Below are 26,414 nucleotides of genomic sequence, written 5' to 3'. Positions count from 1 at the left end.
TAGTAAACTGTTTTTTGTTTGTTTGTTTGTTTGCTTGTATTCCCTGTTCATTGATTGGAAAAAGGTCAAGTATATCAGAGTTGGAAAATTTTTCCTTAAACTTTATAATATAACTAACTACACCCTAGATTAAAAATAACAATAATATGGATGGCTTTTGTTTGAGTATTATCCAAAGCCATTATGTTCCTTCATCTTCAATGTCATGTCTAGCTCATATCATCATCAGCTTCATAGCTAATATGAATCTATCAAGAATCATAGTCAATGGAATTTTTTTTCAAATATTCTGAGATAAAATAATCTTCAAATTCTGGGAAGAACATCATATTATGAGGAAATAACCTCTAAACTACAATAGTTCAAAGAAAATATTTGTCCATTACCTGATGTATCTTCAGTTTTTTATTTGTTCTTAGAACAAAAAGAATATAGCAAAGGAATTTTCATGGTATTCATATCATTAATTTTATTTATAAAGGAAAATTTCAATAATGTTCCTTCAAATTCAAAGCATTATAGAAATTAAGTCTATTAATTTATTCATAATAAAATGTTCTCTCTTCTAACATTTTTTTTCTACCTTATGATTCATCTTCATTAAAATGCCATAGGCTCAACAAGTGTAAGCCACTTTCTAAAAATTTTCTAAATCTATTTGGCCTCACACTCAGAGATTATCTGAAAAGTGATTATGTTTACATATAAAATATAAATTAATCAGTTTCCACTAACTTTGTTGTAATTTATTGTTTATACCAAAAATTCAATATTGTCCAAACCCTGCTAACTTTGCAATCTTGAAAGATGAAAAAGTAAGATATTTATGTTATCAGTGATAGCATGTGGCTAATTCCAGCTTCAACTTTTTGCACAATTTTTTGTAAAGAAAATACTACTACTATTGTTTCTACTATTAGTGCTATTTTGATTAATTACTATTCTACCAATTTCCTATCCCTTTGGATATTTTAAGAGAGATCTTTAGAATTTTATTTTAAAGGATTTTCCTCTCTATGGCCCTAATTCAGAATTCCAGGCAAGAAAATGCTTATACAAACCTTCTTTTATTCCAAGAAAATGCTTATATATAGACCTTCTATTATTTCTACAAAGGTAGGTACCAACTATCTACTTTCCTTATTAAGGCTCTTCCATGAGCCTTCTTAAAACAAGAAATTTCATCTCTAATCTAATAATCTACTTAAATCAAACCTTTTTCTGAATGATGATGGAAAGCATATTCAATAAACTTGGGACAGTGGATTAAAAAAAATGGCTGAGGATGAAGTTTTAGATATCAATGAAATGTAGAAATGAGAAAAAGACATAAGAAAAATTCTGAAGTCTAATCCTGCCTTTGTTCATCAATGACAATGACTTCAAGAAAGTTACTTAACTCTACCAATAATAAGTTTTTTAATCCTTCATTCTGATGACTGGAAAAACCGTATTTAGCAGATAGTTTGAATCAATAAGTACCCAAGTATTAGGTTGAGGGATGGAGATGAAAGAGAAAAATACCTACTCTACATCTGCATTTTCATTAGTAAAGGGAATTATGTCTACCCATGCAGACTGGAAACTGTTCTAACTTCTTATCCTCCATAACTTCTTAGTCTTGGAGTACTAAGAGACATTAAGTGACAATGAGAGTCAAAGAGCAAGTGTATATCAGAGAAGAACTTGTCTTCCTGAGGCCAGCTCCTTTTACATCTCTACAATTATAAAAGATTACAACAGAAAGATACCCAGCTAAATATCCAAAATAAGTATGATAAAGGAAAACAGATAAGAGCCTTGTAAGATTCCCACAAGAAAGGTTCTATCTACATCTGTGATCACACAATCTATATTTTACTTATATCATTTCCTTTTCAGAAATTAGAAAAATTTGCACATGTTTAACCTACAGTGGATTGCTTGCTGTTTTGGGGTGGGGGGAAAGGAGACATGAAGGAGAAAAATCTTGGAACACAAGGTTTTGCAAAGGTGAATGCTGAAAACTATCTTTGTATGAATTTAGGAAAAAGTAAAATACTATTAAAATTTTTAAAAAAGAAATTAGAAAAACAATCTGGAATACTTTACCTGATTGTTGTTCCTTGTAGGTGGTCAATTTTCTTATTTAGCTCAGCAATGATGCTGTGAAGTTCCGTGATTCGTTCCTCATAGCGCAGGTTCATTTGTTCTTGAACATCTTCATGTTCTTTCATGAGATGGGATTGCTCTCCCTATCTCCAAGGAAGAAACCATAGAAAAGAAGCAAGAGCGAACTGAGAGTCTATGTCTCATCTGGTCATCCTAGTTATATGATTCCATTCAATATCGAGATTAAAATCTTCTCACATATCAAATGGAAATGCTGAAGAGTCCATAATCAAACCCAAATATAATCAGTTGGCTATTTTCCTATGATAGGATCATCCAAAGTCAAAATTCACTTCATTTCATATTTGTTTATCGTCTACTTGAAGGAAATAAACTCAACAGGTTTTGTTCTTTTATTATTGGACCTTCAGTTTCCTGATAGGGAACTCCTGATCATGAAATTCTCTCATCCAATGCAGACTGGCTCTCCTCTGCAGTGGACAAATCTTCCAACAGGAGCTCTCTATCTAACCATTACGCTACTTTGCCTTTCAAAACTCTCTGCCTTTACAATGATCTCAATACATGATAATTCCATGGCTGAACAAGTTAGTAGTTGAAGATATCAAAAAGATAACATGTTTTTCTTTCACTTTCTCACAGATAGGCATGTTTATTTCAGAACTATATTGATCATATGACACAGTGGTAAGAACACTGAATCAGAAGCCAGAATATCTACGTTAGATTCCTGGCTCAAGTGCTCATTAGCTCTGTTATTCAGCATAACTAGTCCACTTGCTGTAGAAGATGCTCCATTTCTCCTATGATGTTCTCTCCTCATACCTCTATTTCTTCCTTTCCTGGCTTCCTACAAGACTCAGATCAAACTTCACTTTCAGCGAGCAGAACCAAGAGAACACTGAATCCAGTAACAAGAAGATCATGTGATAATCAACTGTGATGGACTTGGCTCCTCCAACAATGTGGTGATTCAAAGCAATTCCAATAGACTTGGGATGAAAAGTGCCATCCACATCCAGAAAGAGAACTATTGAGACTTAATATGGATCAAAGTATAGTATTTTCACCTTTTTGTTTTGTTTTGTTTCCTCTTTTGGTCTGATTTTTCTTGTACAATATGGCAAATATGGAAATAATTTGTAAAAGAATTGCACACATTTAACCTATATTAAATTACTTGTTGTCCTGGGGAAGGGGAAGCCAAGAGAGGGAGGAAGAAAAGTCTGGAACATAAAGTCTTACAAAAATGAATGTTGAATATCTTTACATGTATTTGGGGAAAAAACATACACACACACTACCCTCAGCAAAAAACAAAACAAAAAACAAAACCCTTCAATTTCTGCAAGTCTTTCCTGATCACCTCAGATGCTTCTCATCTATTCAGTATTTTGTACATACTTTGTTATTTACATTAGAATGCAAGTTCCTTTAGGAAAAGGCTGTTTGTTTTTCCTTAGTAGTCTTAAAGCTTAGCATAGTGCCTAGTACTATGTATTAAATTAATATTTTTTAATTGAATGAAAGACTATACTCTCAAATACACTAATAATGATGTTGCCAAAGATTATCGTAAAGATGCCAAGAAGTCCATATAAGGTGTTATTAGAGATTTGTTTACAGGGATATAAATTGTGTGATCACAACATCTAGGTGAGTTACAGTAATTTCAAGTTATTGAATATTTCTACAATACAACCAAGCAAGTGAACATGGTATGGTGGTGAGGTAGTAGAAGAACCTCAGGAATGGTTTTCCTAATGAAAAAAAATATTGGTTCATCATTATCTAAATAAGACAACTCAGAAGGGAAAGACTAGTGAGATCAGAATAAAGCCAAATTTTAGGACCTGAATATATGAATAAATTAGACATAGGATACAAACCACCTTATTTTATCATATTAAGTTAACCCCTTTCTTAATTCTGTGCCATACATATACTCTATTGGAAAAAGGATTGCTTTAGTAAGGAATCCCCCTTGAGCTTTCTTGAGCCTTATAAGACATGTGATGAATTAAAGCAATTCCCACAAAGATTCTGCTGAAAGCTAACACAAGCTAACAAAAACCAAATTTGTTCCAGCATTCTTGATTATGATTATTTGCAGAATGAGAAACACAAGAATGTAATACTTTAACATAGGTAAGTGAAAGATGTGTGGGCAGGAAGCATGGATATGATGGATAAAATTATCATGTGTGCATTACCTTTATCATAATTCAAATCCTGCCTCAGACATTCATAGCTATAATATAGAGCAAGCAATAAAACAAAAATGAAGAAAACAATTACTTAAAATTAGAATTTGTCCAGTGGAGCTAATAATTCTATTGAGATATCAAGAAACAATAAAGAAATGTCAAAGAATAAAAAAAAAAAAAAAAAACAGAAGCAAAGGTGAAACTCATTGGTAAAAACAACTGATCTAAAAATAGATCAAGGAAAGATAATTTAAAAGAGAGTAAATTACCTGAAAATCAAGACTAAAAAAACAAGGCAGGGAGGCAGGAGTCTGGACATCATATTGCAAGAAATTATAAAGAACCTTGCCTCAATATATTAGAAACAGAAAGAAAAGTAATCATTTCCTGAAAGATACCCCAACATGACATGATAGAATATTACTAGGAATAATAGTCAAAATTCTAAAATTCTCAGGTCAAGAAGAAAACATTATAAACAGCCAGAAAGAAATAATTCAAATACCACAGAGTAACAGTAACAATCGCACAAAACTTTGCTTTATTTTGTCATTTTTCTGTCATGTCCAACTTTTCAGAATCCCATTTTAGGATTTTGTTAGCAGAGATACTTAAAGTGACTTGCCATCTCCAATTCATTTTATAGATGAGGAAACTGAGGCAAAAGGGTTTAAATGACTTGTCCAGAGACTATACAATGCCTGAGGCTAAATGTGAACTTAGGTCTTTCTAACTCCAGGCCTGGCAATCTATATTGCATAGCTGACTGAGTTAAGATTACAACCAAGAAAAACCTACATAGCAAAACTGGATATAGTCCTTCAGAGGGGAAAAAAAAAAATTAGGTATATAATGAAATAGAAGTCTTTTAAGCATTCCTAAGGAAAAGACCAGAATTGAGTAAAAAATTTCACATTTAAACACATATAAAGATAAGCACGACAGAAAAATCAATAAGGGACTCAATAACATAAAATTGTTTATAATGACTTAGATAACTTCTAAGAACTTTTAACATTATTAAGGTATTTTAAAAGAGTCATAGAGAGTGCATTATATTGGAATTATTTCAAAAGAAGAATGGAGGTGTGAGAAAAAGATGCACTGAGAAAAGAAGATAATTGGGGAAATTATCTCACATTAAAGAGGTGTCCAAGAAAGAATTTTAAGAGTGGAGATACAAATGATGAGGGGACAGGACATAGGAAATGCTTGAACTTCATTTTGTTTGAAAAGGGGGAGAATACATATATACATACAGAGACAGATATAAGAATCTATGTTATCCAACAAGGATGCAGGAAAAAAGGGGTCTAAGAGAAGTGTAAAGGGTAGGAACTTGGTATGACTAATTTAATCTTACAACAAATAATGGTTCCCTAGTGATATAATTGGTTTATACTCAGTATACTGTAATGATGTAATTGTAATAGAGCATATAAACTGGGACAAACTCAGCCAGAGACAGACTTCAAGACAGAGACTGTCCTGGTGGCTCTCCTGCTTCCTGCACTGAAACCTAGACCCATTCCAGGCCCCAGATGAAGGAGATAATAAAGATAATAAAGACTTTAGACTGTATCCATGACTATTCTCATGGTGATTATTCTGCTAAAACGAAGGCTGGTCCCAAGACTTCCAGAAAGCTAACCAGAACATTACAGAGAAGAAAAGGTGATAAGAAGCAAAATAGATATCTGCAAAGGAAAAGGGTAAAAAACATGAAAAGAAGGATGAGCAGAAGAAAATAGGGTGGAGGAAAATACACAGTAATCATAAGTGTGAGTGTGAATGGCATAAACTTACCCATAAAATGGAAATAGAATGAAACTTTTTTTAAAAATTTAATTGAAGTTTTTTATTTTCAGAACATGAAGGAATAAATTGCTTCCCTTTCCCCTACCCACTCCACTAGATGGCATGTAATCCAATATATGTCAGACATGGCAAAAATAATGGTAAATTCAATATAGGCATACATATTTATACAATTATCTTCCTGCACAAGAAAAAAAGAGAGAAAGAAAATAAAATTCAAGCAAACCACAACAAAAAGAGTGAAAATGCTATGCTGTAATCCACCCTTAATTCCCACAGACCTCTCTCTGGGTATAGATGGCTCTCATCGTCACGAGGTCATTGGGAACTGGCCTGAATCATCTCATTATTGAAAAGAGCCATGTCCATCAGAATTGATCATCATATAATTTTGTTATTGCTGTGTAAGAAACACATAATTAAAACAAAGGGCTGAAACAGAATCTATTATGCTTTAGTAGAAATAAAAAATCAGGGGCAAGCAATCATGGTCTCACATACAAAAAAGCAAAAAATAGACCTGATTAAAAGAGAGAAGCAGAGAAACTATATTTTGCTAAAAGACAGTGAAATATGTACTGTAAAGGTCCTGTTGTCTATAGAAACTGTTAAAGAACTTTAAACCAGCAGGAATCATTGGATTCCCTAACACAAGATGAGACTAATGGACAATGGACTTATGGACATGTATAAATTCTCAATTTATGATTATTTGATCATGTTATTTGTTACATACTTCTAGCATGTGTTATGTTACTATGTATTTATGTAATTTATGTAGTCATGTGTAATACCTCCCATCTTGATGGATTTATGTTTCAAGGTCATGACCACCCTATGTTCTAAATCAAAAGAAAGGGGGAGATGTTAGGTTCTTACTAAGTGCTAAGTTGGTACTTAACAATTCTCTAGTTCACACCTTTGGTTCCGGCCTTAAGGGGTGTTTACCCCTTTGAACTTCTGAGGAGGAGTTTACATATGAAAAAGAGTTTACAGAACCTTTAAAAGGAGCAAGTTCATTGGTTGAAGTAATTTTCCCACAAGCCCCTGAGTTCTTACATGCTCCTTTTAAAGGGGCTAAGTACTGACTTAGCACTTAGTAAGACCCTAACAATATACCAAATAACATAGCATCCACATTTTTAAAGGAAAAGTTAAATGTTAAATGTTTAAAAGTTAAATAGAATGAAATAAAAAGAATATACTAGTGAGAGAGTTCAATCTCTCAAAATAGATAAATATAGCCATAAAATGAATAAGAAAGAAATTAAGGAGACAAGCAGAATTATAGAAAAGTTATCTATGATAGATGTCTGGAGAAAACTTAATGAGAAAGAAAAGATTATACTTTTTTCTCAATTGTATATGGCACCATCACAAAAGCTAATTATGCATTAAGACACAATAACCTCAATAACAAACACACAGAAAAGCAGAAATATCAAACAGACCCTTTTAGAATTATAATGTTATAAAAATTATATTCAAAAGGTCTTGGAAGCATAGTTTAGAAATTAATCGGAGATTAAGTAATTTAATTCTAAAGAATGAATGAGCCAAATAGCAAATCATAAAACAATTTCATTAAAGATAATGACAATAATGAGACAACATCAAACTTTGTGGGATGCGAACAGTACATAAGGGAAATATATCGCTCAATGCTTACATTAGGGGGGAAAAAGAGGAAAAAATAGATCAGTGAACTGGTTAGACAACTAAATAAACTAGAAAAAAAAAACAAATCAAAAGTAGTGATCCTGCAAAATCAAAGGAAGATTAATAAAATGGAAATTTTTTTATAAAATCCACTGAACTAATAAGAAACTGATTTTACAACAAAACCAACAAAATAGATACATAATTGGTTAATATTATTTTTTTAAAAGAAAGAAGAAAACCAAATTACCAATATCAAAAATGAAAAGAGTGAATAAAATACAAGTGAAGGTGAAATTAAAACAATTTTAGGATCTATTTTGTCCAATTATATACCAGTAAACCTGACAATCTAAAGTGAAATGAATAAATATTTGCTAAGATATAAATTACCCATATTTACAGAAAAGGAAACAGAATATTAAAATAAAAGAAACTGAATAAATTTTCAAAATTTAATTCCCTAATGATTCCCTAAGATGAATTCCCTACCAAAAAATCCCTAGGACCAAAAGAATTCATAAGTGAATTCTTCTAAACATTTTAATTAATTCCAATTATCTACATCATCTGAATAAAGAGGTAAGTAGGAGTCCTACCAAATTTTTTCCTTAACGCAGATATAATTTTGATATCTAAACCAAGGAGAACAAAAACAGAGAAAGAAAAGCAATGAACAATTTCCCTAATGAATACTAATACACATATTTTAAATAAAACACTAGATTACAGAAATATTCCACAAACATTATATACCATGACCAGGTGGGATTTATACCAGAATGATGAAGTCTGACTACTTAAATAAATGAAGTTATCTACAAGCAAACATCTAGGTAGAGTTCAACTCTGAAAACCGACTGCAACTGAAACAACCATGGTCTTGAGATAAAATGGCCTAAGAATTTAGGTTTTTTTTGAGAATAAGTTTAAATTACTAATATTCTTCATTGGCTTAATTTTATACCACAAGGGCAGCTAGGTGGTGCAGGTGAATCTGAGTTCAAATCTGGTCTCAGACACTTAAAACTTCCAAGCTGTGTGACCCTGGGCAAGTCACTTAACCCCAATTGCCTCAGGGGAAAAATTATCCCATCAAGAACTCTGACTTTAAATTATTATGTCAATTACATCTTTCAAACATAAGGGCATACATCATGTGCTCTAAAACATTAATCTTAATGAAAAATAAGAATACAAACTTGGGAGGAGCAGGTGGACACACTGAGGAAATTCATGCTGGAGATGACAGTCATGAAATTGCTGCAGGTATTTAGAGATCATTTTATAAGATATTTCAGGGGAGAGAAGAAGCCAAAAAAAGTGGGGGAAAATCAATAGACAATATTAGTACACAAAAAAGGTGATCAATGGGACGTTAAAACTTTTGATCATATGCCTATTTATAATATCTTAATAAAAGAGATCTTTAAAGGGCATCCTTAATTAAAAGTGAACAGGATACAGCCAGGTTCTTGCAAATAATTTTTAAAAATACATCATAGCTTTATAACCAGTTGATTTAAAAGTAATAAAAACAACCATGATTCTGCTGTGTTGATTTTTAAAAGCCTTTTGATGTTATAGAGAAAAATGGAGCATTAAAAATTCTTCAGTAAAAATGCATGCCTAATGTATTGGACTGCCTACCAGGTGGAGAAGGGGATGGGGAGAAGAAGGGGAAAATTTGTGGCAAGGGGCTATGCAGGGGTCAATGTTGGAAAAAATTATCCATGCATATGCTTTGTGAATAAAAACCTTTACTAAAAAATGCATGCCTATAGTATAATCATAGTTTTTATTTAATAAACTGATATTTTATTGTTAACATCCAAAAATATTAACAGCAATAAATAAGCAACATTAAGAACAAGAATAAAACTGTTTATATATAGATAGTCAAGTCAGCTTCATTTTATGGTTTGGAAGCATTGTAGCTTTCTCGGTAAGTTTTTTCCATCAAGTTTGAGATTTTATGAAACATTCATGAAGGTAAAGAAGATCTTGGTATAAATGGAGAAATTCTGTCATTGCTTTTCTAATTTCTTATATTCTGCTTCTAGTTCCTTAAAATATGCATCGAATTGGTAGATAAGAGAGCTATTACTTGCTCTTCAATAAAAGTATCTGATCCAGTCAGGTTAATGGGATACAAATATGTGCTTTAAGTCCTTCAAATTTCTACTAATATTTATTTAATTATTTTTCACTTCTAGATATTTGAAACCAGGAAGTCAAATTTGCTTATATGGCAAATGGCCATTTTGGAGACTGTATTCTGCCACAGCCCTTTAATGTCATCCTTGAGGGCTCCATGGCCCTCTTGGCTGTATTTACAACAGCATCATGTCAACCCAAGCATCTTACCAGACCACAAAGTCCCTCCCAGAAAAATAAAAATCGTCTAAAAATTATAACACAATATTAATACATAAAAAGATGATCAAAGGGACAATAACTTTGGATAATAAACCTTATAAAATATTATATAGATATCTTAATATTTAATATAAAATATGTCATATAATAGTGTGTGTGTGTGTGTGTGTGTGTGTGTGTGTGTGCAAATGCATGTGCATGCAGCCTTCTGGGCTGGAAGCAAACACACCAAACAGAAATAGTGACCTATTCTCCTCAAGCTTTTCACTACTCCCACTCACCATCCTGCCCTGTCCTGCCTAGTTCTTTATTGTTACTACCTCTCAGGAATAGCCTTCCTCATGACATATACTATTAATTTATAAATGCAATCATTAATAATTTCTTGATGTCCCTGAGTTAGTTTTTCTAGGTTTTATAGGAGATTTGAGTATTTAGAAGATCCTGCTCCCTTTCCAACCACTAAGTAGCAATTATTGGCTAAATGAAAGATTTTCATAGTGACAGCATCACTGATGAGAGAAATAAAAGACATTTCATCACAAAACTATATATTTTTAAAAGGATCTTACATATTCTAGTGAGATTACTGAAAGCTATTTTTATAGCCATCAGAGAACCTTTAATAAAGGATAAAAGTCTGAATAATAAGAGCTATGGGTTTTTTCCTAAGTATTCCTGGGAATAAAGAATTGTGCTTCAGGCTATCGTCATGCTGCTTAGTCTGTGTTATATAGCAATACGAAAATTACTTTGCAGATTCCCCTTCAAGAATCAAGAATCTCTCGAGTGTGAATGTAATAATTTTTACCAATTATCCTCCCTTTCCCAGTATTTTGGGGCAGTGATAGGTAAAAAATATAAGGTAGTATTTGCTGATTATATAAACCACAATATCTTTCTGATGAGTATTAATGGTATGATGGGAGTTCCTTGAATCAGAAGAAAATTTGTAAAAATAAAGATTATTTGCTACAGATGTGTGTGAGTTTGGACAAGGATTTTTTTTTTATCATTTTATTTTTCCCTAATACACAATTTTTTTCAACATTCTTTTTTTAAAAATGGATTCCAAATTCACACTCCTTCTCTGTCTCTCCTCTCCTCACTGAGAAATTATAGTTGGGGGCAGCTAGGTTGGTTCAGTGGATAGAACACCAGTCCTGAATTCAGGAGGACCTGAGTTCAAATCTGACCTCAGACACTTAACACTTCCTAGCTGCATGACCCTGGGCAAGTCACTTAACCCCAAATGTCTCAAGGGGAAAAAAAGAAAGAAAAAAAAAAAGAGAGAAATTATAGTCAGGCAAAACATATTTCCATATTAGTAATGTTGTAAAAGAAAAGACCAAAATAAAAACCCAAGAGAAAAGTGACAGAAAATATGCTTTGATCTATATTTAGAGTCCATCATTTCTTTCTCTGGGAATAGATGGCACCTTTCATCATAAGGCCTTCAGAGTAGTTTTAGATCATAGTGTTGTTGAGAATAGCTAAATCATTCATAGCTGATTATCTTACAATATTGCTGTTACTGTGTACAATGTTTTCCTGGCTCTACTCAATCTACTTTAATCAACTAATACATATTTTCCAGGTTTTCTGAGAGCACCTAGTTCATCATTTCTTATAGGAAATTAGTATTCCATCACAATTAAATATCACAAACTTGTTCAGCTATTTCCTAATTGGAAGGCATTCCTTCAATTTCCAATTCTTTACCACCAGAAAAGAACTGCTATAAATACTTTTGTACATGCTTTTCTTTTTTGGTTTTTTTATCTCTCTGATAATGATATATATCGGTCAAAGGATATGCATGGTTTTATAGGACTTTTGACATAGTTTCAAATTGCTCTACACAATGGTTGAATCATAATGGCTCACAACTCTACTAACAATGCATTGGTATAATTTTCCCACATTCTCTCCAACATTTATCATCTTCTTTCTCTGTCCTATTAGCCAATCTAATAGGTGGAGATAGTACCTCAGAACTGTTTTAATTTGAATTTTTCTAATCAAAATGATTTAGAGCATTTTTTCATACAGGTATAGATAAGCTAGCCTTGATTACTTCATCTAAAAACATTTCATATTTTTTGACCATTTATCAAATGAGGAATGGCTCTTATGCTTATAAATTCGACTCATTTCTCATGTATTTTGAAAGATGAGGTATTTCAGAGAAACTTGCTTCAAAAATTTTTTCAGTTATGATTGTTACCTGTATTTCCCTCCACTCTATTTCCCTTTCTGCTTATTCAATTCTCTCTTTCATCTTGCCATTCCTCAAAAGCATCTTGCTTCTGACTACCACCTCCTCCAATCTCTCTTCTTTAAGAACTCCCCTCTTTCTCTATCCCTTTTCTTTCCTACTTTCCTATATACCTAATTGAATGTTATTCCTTCTTTGAGTCAATTTTAATTTTTAATTAATTTTGATTAATTAATATTTAATTTTAATTAATTAAGGTTTAATCTTTTTCTTGCCCCTTGTATGTGAGATAATTTACTCCATTCTATCCTTTTCTCTCTCACCCTTTAATTTTTTTTTTCAGATATCATTCCATAATACTCAACTCACATTACCATTTTTCATTCCTAGATTTTAGTTGGGTTTTTTTTGTTTTTGTTTTTGTTTTTTAAGATATCCCATGATATTAGATTAAATATTTTTCCTTGACCTGGGAATTCTGGAATTTGTCTATAATATTCCTGTATATAATAAAATATTTCAGGATAAACTGATGGATTTTTCCTATCTATATATACTCCTTCTAACTGCCCTAATTGCTCTGATCTCTGGGTGACCATAAACATTCTTTTCCACCCTGAAAATGTGATCAAGGTTCTAGCTCCCTTATGGTTGTGTAAGCTTCTCCTCATCTTAGGAGAGCCACCTGGAACTATGACCTTGGAGTTATGAGTTACAAATATCATTTCTCCATATTGGAATGTATATATCTTATTAGTCCCTTCTGATTTCCCTTTTCCTCTTTTTTCTTTTTATGCTTCTCTTGAATCAAATTGAAAATCAAATTTTCTATTGAGGTCTGGAGTCTTTATATCAAGAATGCTTCAAATTCCTCATTTCATTGAATAGCCATTTTTCCCCTGAAAAATTATCTTCAGTTTTATTATATTTAGTGATTCTTGCTTGTAATCCTAGCTCTTTTGCACTCCAGAATATCATATTCCAAGTCTTTTGATCCTATAACATAGAATCTATTAGATCTTGTATTATTTCAACTACAGCTACACAATACTTGTATTGTTATTGTCTAGCTTCTTGCAATATTTTCTCCTTGACCTGGGAGCTCGGGAATTTGGTTATAATATTCCTATATATAAAACATCTCTTTCAAGATAAACTGATGGATTTTTTCAATTTCAATTTTGCCTCCTAGTTCCAGAGTATCAGAGCAGTTTTCCTTGACAATTTCTTGAAAAATCTTGAAAAATGATCCAAGTCATTCTCCAACTGATAAATGATCAAAGAATATGAACAATTTTCAGATGAAGAAATTAAAACTATTTCTAATCATATGAGAATGTGCTCTAAATCACTATTGATCAGAGAAATGCAAATTAAGACAACTCAGAGATACCTCTACACACCTCTCAGATTGGTTAAGATGAATGTTGGAGGAATGTGGGAAAACAGGGACACTAATGCATTGTGGTGGAGTTGTAACGAATCCAGCCACTCTGGAGAGCAATTTGGAACAATGTTCAAAAAGTTATCAAACTGTGCATACCCTTTGATCCAGCAGTATTTCTATTGGGTCTATATCCCAAAGAGATCTTACAGGAAGGAAAGGAACCCACATGTGCAAAAATGTTTGTGGCAGCTCCTTTTGGAGCTTAGTGGCAAAAAACTGGAAACTGAGTAGATGCCCATCAGTTGGAGAATGGCTGAATAAGTTATGGTATATGAATGTTATGGAATATTATTGTTCTATAAGAAATGATCAGGAGGATGATTTTAGAAAGACTCGGAAAGACTTACATGAACTAATGCTAAGTGAAATGAGCAAAAGCAGGAGATAATTGCACCCAACATCAATATTACGTGACAAACAACTTTGATGAGTGCGACTCTTTCCAACAATAAAATAACTGATGCCAATTCCAGTGATTTTGTGATGAAGAGAGCCATCTACACCCAGAGAAAGGACTGTGGGAACTGAATGTGGATCACAACATAACATTTTTACTCTTTTTGTTGTTGTTTGCTTGCATTTTGTTTTCTTACTCATTTACTCTTTTTTTTTTTTTTTGATCTGATTTCTCTTGTGTAGCAAAAGAATTGTATGTGTTTATACATACTTGATTTAACATATATTTTAACATGTTTAACATATATTGAATTGCTTGCCATCTGGAAGAGGGGATGGGGGAAAGAAGGAGAAAATCTGAAACACAAGGCTATGCAAAAGTCAATGTTGTCAAATTATACGTGCATATGTTTTGAAAATAAAAAGCTTTATAAAAAATAAATATCCATTCAAATATAATAAAAGAAAAAAAGAAAAATGATGTCTAGGCTGTGTTTTTGATCATGGTTTTCAGGTAGTCCAATAATTTTCAGTTATTTCTCCTGGATCTATTTTCCAAATCAGTTGTTTTTCAAATGAGATATTTCACATATTCTTTCTTTTTTTTTTTTTTTTTCATTCTTTTAGTTTTGCCTTATTGTTCCTTGATGTTTCATATTGCTGACTTCAACTTGTTCAATTCTAATTTTTAAGGAATAATTTTCTTCAGTGAATTTTTGCTTCTCCTTTTCCATTTGGCCAACTCTGCTTTTCAAGGCATTTTTCTCTTTTTTGAATTGTTGTGCCTCTTTAACCATATAGCCTAGTCTATTTTAATTAATTTATTTTTATTTGCTAAAGCAATTGGGGTTAAGAGACTAGCCTAGGGTCACATAAAAAGGAAGTGTTAAGTATCTGAGGCCAGATTTGAACTCAGGTCCTCCTGACTTCAGGGCTGGTGCTCTATCCACTATACCACCTAGCTTCCCCTAGCCTAGTTTATTTTAAAGGTATTATTTTCTTCAGTATTTTGTATGCTTCTTTTACCAGACAGCTGACTCTCTTTTCAAGATCTTTTTTTTTTCATCACTCTCATTTCTCTTCCCAATTTTTCTTTAACCTCTCTTACATGATTTTCAAAATTCTTTTTGAGCTCTTTCCTGGCTTAAGAGCAATTCATATTTTTTTTAGAGGTATTGGATGAAGGAGTTTTGATTTTGTTGTTTTCTTCTGAGTAGATTTTGATCATCCTTGTAACCATAGTAATTTCTATAGTCAGAATTTTTTCCTGTTACTTATTATTTTTTCCAGCCTATTTTTGATTTTTAACTCTTATAGCTAAAGTGGAGCTCTACTTCAAAAGTACTTTTATATGAAGCCTTTATGTGGCTGTTTTCACAGCTACTTCTAGAAATCTATTAGGTTTCAGTTATTTCAAGGTGGTATGATCAGGGCTCCAGCTCCCCTGTGGTTATAAGTTCCAATATGCTATTGCTCCTCTTCACTCTGAGACTGCCATCCAGGGCTGTGAACTGGATCAGAGCATGGGCAATACAACAGAATCCTGCCCCCTATGCCTGCAGAGACTCTTGCAATCTCCTTCTCACCAGTTCTGACCTTCACCATCTATAAGTTGAGAGCTCCAGAAGCAGTGACTGTTGCTGCTTCACTTGCTCTCATAACTTGCTCCTATTTAGCTGGGACAGAGTTTGTGCCAAAACCTGTGATGAACCTGAGCTCCACTGTCCTCTAGATGATAGAGAACTTTTCCTCAAGATCTTCTAAGTCATTTTGGGTTGAAAAATTATTTCATCTCATTCTTTTATGATTTCTGCCAACTGCAGAATGAGTTTTAGTACATTACTTAAAGGAGTTTGGAGGGGTTTGGGGGAAACTGCCTTCTCTCCAACATCTTGGCACTGTGTCTGCCACCCCACCATGATATTCTTGCAAAAGGAAATGCAAAAAGAACAAAGTTACATTTAATTAGGCTTCAACTGTTGGCTTTTCAGACCCAGTTTCCATGGTAAAGCATGTTAGCTATGTAAATATTATAAACAGTTTAGTATTCACTAAAGTTTAGTGGAGTGACTTGCATCTATACAGTAAATTAGTTGATAGTTCCAAAGTGTTTTACCACAGTAGACCCTATGATTGTTTTTATTTGAGGGGCACAAATTAGGAAGATACGCATGAGCTCATCAAAATTACCTATGATGTTATGAGGGATGTCTTAAAATCAGAGAATCTTGGAGTTCACAGTACCAACTCAAAAACTGAGAACTGGAAGGGTATTTCAATGTCATCATTTGACAGAGAAATAAAGCGATTCACATGGTTTCATGAAGGAAACTGGCACTACCAGGATTCAAACCCAGAATTCAAACTCCAAATCCACTATTCTTTCCTCTGCATTACAAGAGATCTCAGAAGCTGTTTCTAAATAAAAACCCACTTTACAACATAATTGGAAGTATTCTAGTCTTTGCTTAAAAATTCCCAAATAAGGGGTTTTGCAACCCACTATCAAAAAAGTCCATTATATTTTAAGATTGCTACCCTTTGATCCAGCAGTGCTATTACTGGGCTTATATCCCAAGAAAATACTAAAGAAGGGAAAGGGACCTGTATGTGCCAAAATGTTTGTGGCAGCCCTTTTTGTAGTAGCTAGAAACTGGAAAATGAACGGATGCCTATCAATTGGAGAATGGTTGGGTAAATTATGGTATATGAAGGTTATGGAACATTATTGTTCTGTAAGAAATGATCAACAGGAGAAATACAGAGAGGCTTGGAGAGACTTACATCAACTGATGCTGAGTGAAATGATCAGAACTAGGAGATCATTATACACCTCAACAACGATACTGTATGAGGATGTATTCTGATGGAAGTGGATATCTTCAACATAGAGAAGAGCTAATCCAATTCCAATTGATCAATGATGGACAGAATCAGCTACACCCAGAAAAGGAACACTGGGAAATGAGTGTAAACTGTTTGTATTTTTTTGTTTTTCTCCCCAGGTTATTTTTACCTTCCGAATCCAATTCTTCCTTTGCAACAACAACAACAACAACAATAAAATTTGGTTCTGCACACACATATTGTATCTAGGATATACTATAATATATTTAATATGTATGGGAATGCCTGCCATCTAGGGAAGGGGGTGGAGAGAAGTAGGGGAAAATTCAGAACAGAAGGGAGTACAAGGGATAATGTTGTAAAAAATGTTATAATTATAAAATTAATTTTTTAAAAAGACAAGAAAAAGCTTTGATTAAAAAAAAAAAAAACATTTTAAGATTGCTCTGTTGGGAAGTTTTGTCTTTAATGAAATTACAATTACATCCATTGCCCCCAATTCTGCCCTAGGGGCCAAACAAAACAAATATAATCCCTCTTCCACAAAAGTCTTTCAAGTACAGTTATGCCTTCTACATGTCAACTTTCCCCATCATGGTTTCAGTATATCACAGGTTGGCATAAGAAATTAAGAGGAAATTTGGGGGGAGTTTTGTGGAAGCTATAAATAATAAGAAAAAGTCCAGCAAATGACATAAAAAAACTTCAGATGTTCAGAAATATACTCATAGTATTATATGGTATCAACTCAAGTTTCACAATAAGGTAATTAAGACTTCTTTTCTGTATGAAAGAAACCTCCCCCCCCAAAAAGATTGCCTTATTGGGGGGGCACCATGCAATTCCTACAATGAGGATGCTTATCACATTTTCCCTATAAATCTTTTGTTTTCCAAGCTAATCATATTTGGCTCCTTCAAAGTCCTCTTCTGAACATTCTCCATATCATCAATGACTAGCCAGAACTGAATATAATCCTCCAGATATATTCTGATGAATCATGGCAGAATGAAGCCTGAGATCACATTAGAGAGAGTCGACATAGAATTCTTCAAAGATCACAAAATCCTCTAAATGCTTCCTTCTCTAGATTAACAATCCAGGTATCAAGTATAGTTATCAAGATACTATTAGGAGACAGGGCATTTTCCAGAGCCAAGCCCAGCATGCAAACTGTGCCTTGAGTTTGGCAAAACAACAATCCTTTGTGTTCACCCCGGGATGATCTCAGCCATAGCTAAATCCCAGAATTGTGTTATATAATTATTGCACTGCTTAGAACAGCTTTAGGTATTCTTTGAGATTAGACAAGCATGGGACGAGCTCAGACAAGTTGCAATCATGAAGGGTTGCTATGAATCAAACTTGTCACATTGTTGTCGCGACCGTATATCAGGACTATAACTCACTCTGTAGCCATTGGTTTAAGAGTTGAAGTTTAGCCCCACTGCCTTGGAGTCCACCACTTACTAGAGGAGAGCTCCAGCATATATATTTATTTCCCCTCTTTGCTTACAAGCTATTTTCCTTCCTATAGGAAACTAACTTCTGTTTTAGTCTCTGGATAAGTTTTCCCTTCTCTGGCTATTTGGTTCCAACCTCCATTGGCCAACATATTTGGTCCAATTAACATAGGAAAAGCCAAATAGATTAAAAAAAAACCCTCATACTAAGATACATGAGGATATATCTCTGGTTCTGGTAATATGAATAAACAATGAATCTGAAATCAGTATGTACTGGGCTGTATAGCATTTGAAAATAATGCTTTGAAAGATCAGATGTTCCCCTCTATGATAGGACCAGGATTGTCCCTCTTGGATACATGAGTTAGTTTTGTTTGTTTTATTTTTTCTCTAAAAGGCAAATGGTCAAAAGTGCTGAGTTTAAATTGTTCCTTCCAAAACACAATTTCCAGGTAGACCAACTATATTAACAAGGCTTCCTAGTCAAAAAGCATAAAAGGTCCTCTATTTGAAGTTAGGGCTGACAATGCAAGAGAACATGGTGAATTACCACAACTCTCTCCTAATGGTGACCAGTTGCATTTCCAAATGGAGGGATGTCAGGAGATTGAGTTTAATTATGTTAAGAATTGTAGTATCCTTGCTAAATATCCTTTTTCTGCCAAAGCTAAGCAACTTTCTTTTTCTTGTGTGGGGAAAAAGGTGAAGAACTTAAAGATTAAGCACATATTGATCAGGGACTGTTATCTAAGGCCTTAAAGGCTTCAGTTTAGGAAGCATGTGATTTTAGATAAGGCCTGGACTACATTCCACTATCCAAAAGAGGATCCTTGGTGAGGAAGCTTGTGATTTTAGATAAGGTCTGGACTATATTCTATTGTTCAAAGAAGGACACTGGTGAGAAAGCTATATATCTACTGCATTCCACTGACCAAATGGAGGAATAGGCTTATGTGACCCACCATGTAGAGGGTGGGATTTTGGGATTCTTTGTCTGAAATATATAAATATTGTGAACATTTTCAAGGGAGTGGCCTTGTCCTGTTGTGAATTCAGTTCACAGACCAGGATGGGGTCTGCTTCTCAAGATTCTAATAAATAAATCTGCTTTAGTGATCTCTGTAGTAGTCAATTTGGGTAGGTCTTTTTGTCCCAGACAGTTGGGGGCTCGTCCAGAATGGGATCTTTGGGGGAGATGGCTGTGCACCCCAGACAGGGACAGGTGCCTATGGAGCAGTTTTCTCCATGGTCTCTGGCTCTGGGTGTGCAGCCTCCCTCCCTCTTAGACAAGGTAGAGGTACTCAGTGGAAAGTAGAATTGAAGACTGAAGGAAATAGAGTTCTGATGGCCAGCAAAATGCAGTCTGGAAAACTTACACGTATAAATTCGAGGTATGGTTTCAAGGATGGGTCTGGGGGTCCATTGGCTGGGTCAAAGGAGGGCCCGAGGGATTAGCCCTCCTAAATTTGTTTTTGGTGGGGACTGCTGTCAACCTCAAGTTAAGGACTCCTTGAATAGGCTCTCAGATGACTGCGAGCATGAGTGACCTCTGCTGATAATGGGATAGAAACAGTCTTAGAATTTGTTAGGACAGTAGCTAGGTATAAAAGGAAATGTAAAAGGTGAAAATAAGAGCATCTTTCTGTGTGTGTATGTTTGTTTGCTTTGCATTTTGTTCTGTGTTAAAAGTTAGCAAGCTTGTAAGAGATAAGAATTCAGCCTTTGTATTGCAGGCTTAGAAAAATATCAGGCAGAATTACTCAAGGTGGAATTCATTCAGAGTAGTAATTCTTTCAGAGTGGCTCAGGCAAGAAAAGAGAATCTTTTCCCCTCTGACTGCAGCAGTCTTGTAGAGAAAAGGGAGAAAAAGGGGAAAATAAAAACATAGATTGAAAGGGATTTGAAAGTTTAAAAAAAAAATAGAAGAGCAGTGTACCAACTTTAAAGAAAAGAAGTTTGAATGGAATATCTAGGCATTCTCTGTGAAGTCAGAGAAATTCACTAAACGGGACTGGAAGTTTAGAGAAGCTCCGTTTGGATTCTGGAAGGGAAGAATGTTCAAGGTGAAACAAACTTCTCCGGGATTAGGGGTCCTGGAAAAAGCCTCTAGTCTGTTTTGCTGATTTAAAAGTAAGTTTTAAGAACAATGATTAAGAAATTTGGGGATTGGTTATTTGACAATTTGCTGGTGATTTTAAACTTTTTAACCTGATGTACTAATTTGTAAGTAAAGAAAAACTGAGCTGAAGAGTTTTCAGAGCCTGTTACAGTAAAGAGCAATAAAATTCAAGCTTAGCCTGGCCTGGGCAATAAAAAGTTCTGGAGATAAGATGCTAATTGCTGTGAGAAGAAATCTAGCAGAAGGAAAATAAAAAACCTTTTAAAAACAACTGTATTTAGTTTGATTCAGTATGTTACCTTCTGAAACATATTGGGTAATTTGTTAACATTGTAAGTTATGTTTTATGGAGTTATCCAACTATTCACTATATTGTAAATCTTAAAAGTTCTGAAGGGAACGGGAAAGAAGAATACAGGAGATTTATGAAGGATTGATTTGTAGGACTAATTGAGAGCTCGAATGATTTCAAGAAGGAATCAACTGGAAAAAGAAAGGAAATAAACTGATTGCCTAAATCTTGAGAAGGATCCCTATGTAGGAAATTGAGGGGGCGGGGAGAGGGCAGCAGTGGAAAGGGGCCTTTGTTCATGCTGCAGCTGAAGAAAGCAGTCTAATATTTTAAAAGGACAGGCTGCTCTCATAGAGTGTTAATTGACTAAATATTTATTTCGTTGAATCATAATGGTTTTTTTGTTTAAGCAATATGACCATAAATGCGATCTGTAGTTTGAAAGGGTTATTTCAAAAAGTTTAATTGATGTTTTTAAGTTCCCTAAGAACATTGCAGTGATTCACGTGCAGGGGCACCAAAGAAAAGATTCATTTGAGACAAGGGGAAACTGCTTTGCAGATGAGGAGGCGAAATGGGCTGGAGAAGTAGAATCTATAAGTACGGAAGAAATGATTATGCTAATTCTGGCATTTCTGCCTCACATGCCTCCACCTCCCCTTACCCCAGAAGAGAAGCAAGGAAATCCAAAGCCTTGGCACTCAGGAAGATAAAGAGGGGCACTGGTTCCTCCCTGACAGCAGAGAGGTACTGGCCACAGCAGGTATGAGACATGTATTCCAACATTTACATCAGGGCAATCACTAGGGTGTCCAAGGCCTGTGTGATATAGTGCTGATTAAGTTTGTGGCACTGGCTTATACACAATAGCAGGCAATTGGTCAGCGGGTGTCCTGTTTGTTAGAGGATGAATAGGGCGGCCCAATAACAAGTCCAAAAAGGAGGAAGGCCTTCTAGTATCAAGCCTTTCCAAAGCATACAGGTGGACTTTACTGAGCTGCCATTAGTGGGACATCTCAAATACTTGTTGGTCATTGTGGACCATCTGACCTCATGGTGGGGAGGTCTTTCCCCTTGCCTGGGCAACTGCCTCAACAGTCATAAAAGTACTCCTGGAGGCTATCATTCCGAGATATGGGCTGGAGGAGCAGGTAGATTTGGACCAAGGCACCCAATCTGTGGCCCGAGCTCTAGAAATATCATGGGACTTACATACCCCATGGCATCCGCCTTCATCAGGTAAAAGTAGAAAGGATGGATAAGGAAATTAAACAACAACTGACTAAACTAGAATTAGAGACACAATTGCCCTGGACTAAGTGCCTTCCCCTTGCCTTATTAAGAATTGGAACAAAACCCTGAAGGGATGTGGGATTATCACTTTATGAATCATTGTATGGTCACCCTTATCCAAAAGGGATTCAAAATTCTTCCTTGGATCCAATATTTGAAGCCAAGGATTTGTTTTTAAGGAAATATGTCATGTTTTTACTGCAACATCTGAAAACTCCCCCCTCTGCGCCTTCCTCATTAATTGTTGGCTGGTTGGCGTTGGCCAATAAGGGCACAGAGACTGGGTCGGGAGCCCTGGTGCCTCGGCCCCATTGGCTGCAAAATGGACCCATGCACTGGGGAGCCCCCAGATAGGGAGAGGAGTTTTTGAGGAAACCCAGCTTTTAAATAACCTCCTCCCCCCATGTACACTTCCCTTCCAGCAAGGAGACTGCACGTTCAGCAGAGTCCTGACCCTGGGCCTGTCTGTGTACCTGGACAGCACCGAGTTAGGCTCTATGACAGCCACTGCCTGCTTGCCTGAGACCCCCCCTCTTTTGGATACCTCAGGGAAATAAATCTTATAGCAGAGCTTGGCTCTGCTATGGCTCTTTCTGTGAATGAGATTGAGGGCCATACCCAGTCACCAGGCAAAGGGTTGGCTACTGGGGGTCAGACCTGTTGGGCCGCCCCCACCTCCACCTGCTTGCCCTGGATTTCAAAAGGAAGGTGTCCCTAAGAGAGCAGAAATGGCTCACCTCACCAGCCTGGGGCTCGCCTCTCTGGCACCATGCCCGCCACCACACCTACCACCCCACCTGTCGCCTTATGTGCCACCCTGCCTGTCACCTAGTGCCAACACTCCTGTCACCTTGTGTCACCTTTTTATCACCTACTGCCATTTTTTTTTGTCACCTAGTGTAATATTCTCTCTAAAATGTAATATTCTCTTGTTGGGGTTTTCTTTTTTTCTGTTATCATTTTCTTTTTTTTTTTTTTAAATTTTCTTTTATAAATTTTATAATTATACATTTGTTTTGAAAGTATATATGCATGAGTAATTTTTTTATAACATTATCCCTTGTATTCATTTTTCCAGATTTTCCCCTCCCTCCCTCTACTCCCTCCCCTAGATGACAGGCAATCCCATACATTTTACATGTGTTACAGTATAATCTAGATACAATATATGTGTGTAAATCCAATTTTCTTATTGCATGTTAAGTATTGGATTCCGAAGGTATAAATAACCTGGGTAGATAGACAGTAGTGCTAATATTTTACATTCAATTCCCAGTGTTCCTTCTCTGGATGTAGTTGTTTCTGTCCATCATTGATCAGCTGGAAGTGAGTTGGATCTTCTTTATGTTGAAGATTTCCACTTCCATCAGAATATATCCTCATATAGTATTCTTGTTGAAGTGTATAGTGATCTCCTGGTTCTGCTCATTTTATTTCACTTTCTGCTCATCAGTTCATGCAAGTCTCTCCAAGCCTTTCTGAATTCATCCTGCTGGTCATTTGTTACAGAGCAATAATATTCCATAGCCTTCATATACCATAATTTACCCAACCATTCTCCAATTGATGGACATCCATTCATCTTCCAGTTTCTAGTCAATACGAAAAGAGCTGCCACAAACATTTTGGCACACACAGGTCCCTTTCCCCTCTTTAGTATTTCTTTGGGGTATAAGCCCAGTAGTAACACTGCTGGATCAAAGGGTATGCACAATTTGATAACTTTTTGAGCATAGTTCCAAATTGCTCTCCAGAATGGCTGGATTCTTTCACAACTCCACCAACAATGCATCAGTGTCCCAGTTTTCCCACATCCCCTCCAACATTCATCATTATTTTTTCCTGTCGTCTTAGCCAATCTGACAGGTGTGTAGTTGTCTCAGAGTTGTCTTAATTGCATTTCTCTGATCAGTAGTGATTTGGAACACTCTTTCATATGAGTGGATATAGTTTCAATTTCATTATCTGAGAATTGTCTGTTCATATCCTTTGACCATTTCTTGGGGTCTCTGGAGGCAGCCTTCCTTTCAGTTCAGTAATCACCACAAGTGTAGCCACGGATTAAGGTCCAAGTCCTTTATTATCTCTTTCCAAGTCTTTATCTCCTTTGCTGGGGCCCAGTTAACTTTCTTATAGTGCAGATCCTTTATTATCTCTTTCCTGGGGCTTTCTGGAGAGCCTTTCAGTCTGGCCTTGCTCCAAGAGCTTGAGCTTCTTCAAGACCTGCCTTCTCTGGCTTCTGAATCTCCCTAACTGAATCCCGGCTGAGGCTTCTAGCCTATATATACTCTCTTATCAAAGGTGTGAATCTTGTAGAACTATAGTAAGTACTAAGTACATGTACTGAACTAGAGAACTGTTAAGCACTATGCTAAATAATCATTGTCTCTATCAATTCCACTGACTTAGCACTTTGTTTCAAGTTGTGGACCATAACATCTCCTGTTTTCTTTTGATTTAGAACATAAGGTGGTCATGACCTTCCTGACTTCTCAAGGAGGAGAGAACCCCAAAAAAGAGGTGATCACACCTTCCCTGACTGGTTAAAAAAGGGGTGAATACACTATAAAAGGAGGTGATCACACCTGCCCTGACATCTCAGGAAGAGAGATGAAAACATCAAAGGAAATGGGAAATCAAATCAGATTAGCGGGTTTCTGAAGGGGCTCACTCTTAAAACAGGTATATATAAATCCATTAATATGGGAGGTATTACACATAATTACATAAATTGCATAAGCATAGGCTAGTAGTGATGTAGCAAATAATATGAAACATGAGGATTTATACATGCCCATAAGTCCTAGAAATAGTCCAAAAGGAATCCATTGTCCATTAGTTCATGTGCCAGGAATCCAATAATTCTTACAAGTTTTGAAGTCCTGCAATAGTTTCATCTTGTGTTAGGGAATCCAATGATTCCTGCAGATTTTAAAGTTCTTTAACAGTCTTCTTATTAGCCATGCTCTTTCAGTGTCAGATGTTTCTTAGATTTTCTCCTTTGTTTTGAGGTCTTTCTCTTTTTCTGTCTTCTCTCTGATGAACAAGGCGAATGTGACTCATTGGCACCCATTTGATTCCTTCTCCATCTGTAGAAATATAAGCAAACCCTCTTCCCCAAGCAGTTAACCTATCTGGTTCCTTCCATTCACTACTCTTTGGATCTCTCCACATCACCTGGCAATTATCTAAAGATAGTGGAACTGCTCACACTAGACACTTCCCTTCTGGTGGATTATAAAACCTGTCTGCCGGAGCCAGTGCATCTTTATCAAAAATTTAAAAATTAATGGTACGGAGAGCTAACTTTAGAAGTTCTCTAGGGTTATCCATGGCTCCTCTCCTTTTTTGTGTGTTTGGAGGAGGGTCTTAATGTCTCTGTTTCTCCTCTCTACTATACCCTGACATTGAGGATTAAAATGTATGGCAGTGGTATGTAAAATCTTATACAAAAGTGTGCAAAATGTTTAGAAGTATATGCAGGTCCATTATCTGTTTTTATTGCCTGTAGCACACCCATAATTGCAAAAGCTTGTATAAGACTTCTCAGGCTGTCTCTTTTGCTGTTGGTATTGCAAAAGTGAATTCTGAAAAGGTGTCTACTGCAATGTGGATAAAAGACAAACAACCAAAAGATTTATAATGTGTCACACCCATTTGCCAGATTTCATTGGGTTTCAAACCAAGAGGGTTCTTCCCCGGAGGGAGAATAGGAGCGTGGAAAGGAAGACAAGCTGTACAGATTTTTACTATGCTCCTAGCTTCCTCTCTTATTATTCCAAATTGTAAATGTAAAGCTCAAGCAGCCTGATGATATTTAGAATGAAATTCTTGGGCTTCCTGAAATAAAGGAGTATTGGCCAACATGGTTAGAAGGCAGTCTGCTTTCAAATTACCATCGAAAATAGGATCTGGAAGTCTACTATGTGAGTAGACATACAAGATATAAATCTTACCTGGATGCTTTCTCACTTGCTCTTGAAGGTCCTTAAAGAGCTGATAAATATTAGAAGCTGCAAATTTTATTTGGGCTGTGGCAATTCTTTGTACCACACCTACTGAATAGGCTGAATCAAATATTATATTTATATCTCCTAGATAATAAGAGCATGCATGATTGCATACAATTCATTTTGCTGAGTGGATTGAAAAGAAGTTCTG

The 26,414-nt window shown here is 35.3% G+C and overlaps 1 protein-coding gene across 3 annotated transcripts in view; it reads right to left on the bottom strand.

Annotated features, from left to right (window-relative positions):
- Window positions 1–26,414, bottom strand: part of MCC (MCC regulator of WNT signaling pathway) — a 242,071-nt gene that overhangs the window by 102,096 nt on the left and 113,561 nt on the right. For 2 of the 3 annotated variants that reach the window (XM_074280684.1, XM_074280683.1), the window contains one exon: window positions 2,092–2,234. In XM_074280684.1, the coding sequence (XP_074136785.1) occupies window positions 2,092–2,234 (143 nt within the window). Of the gene's footprint in view, window positions 1–2,091; window positions 2,235–6,418; window positions 6,776–26,414 lie in introns of those variants that run through there. The other variant, XM_074280685.1, reaches the window with a different exon arrangement.

Source organism: Sminthopsis crassicaudata, chromosome 1 (assembly GCF_048593235.1).
Source record: "Sminthopsis crassicaudata isolate SCR6 chromosome 1, ASM4859323v1, whole genome shotgun sequence".
Taxonomy (NCBI): domain Eukaryota; kingdom Metazoa; phylum Chordata; class Mammalia; order Dasyuromorphia; family Dasyuridae; genus Sminthopsis; species Sminthopsis crassicaudata.
This window is presented reverse-complemented; position numbering and strand designations above follow the sequence as displayed.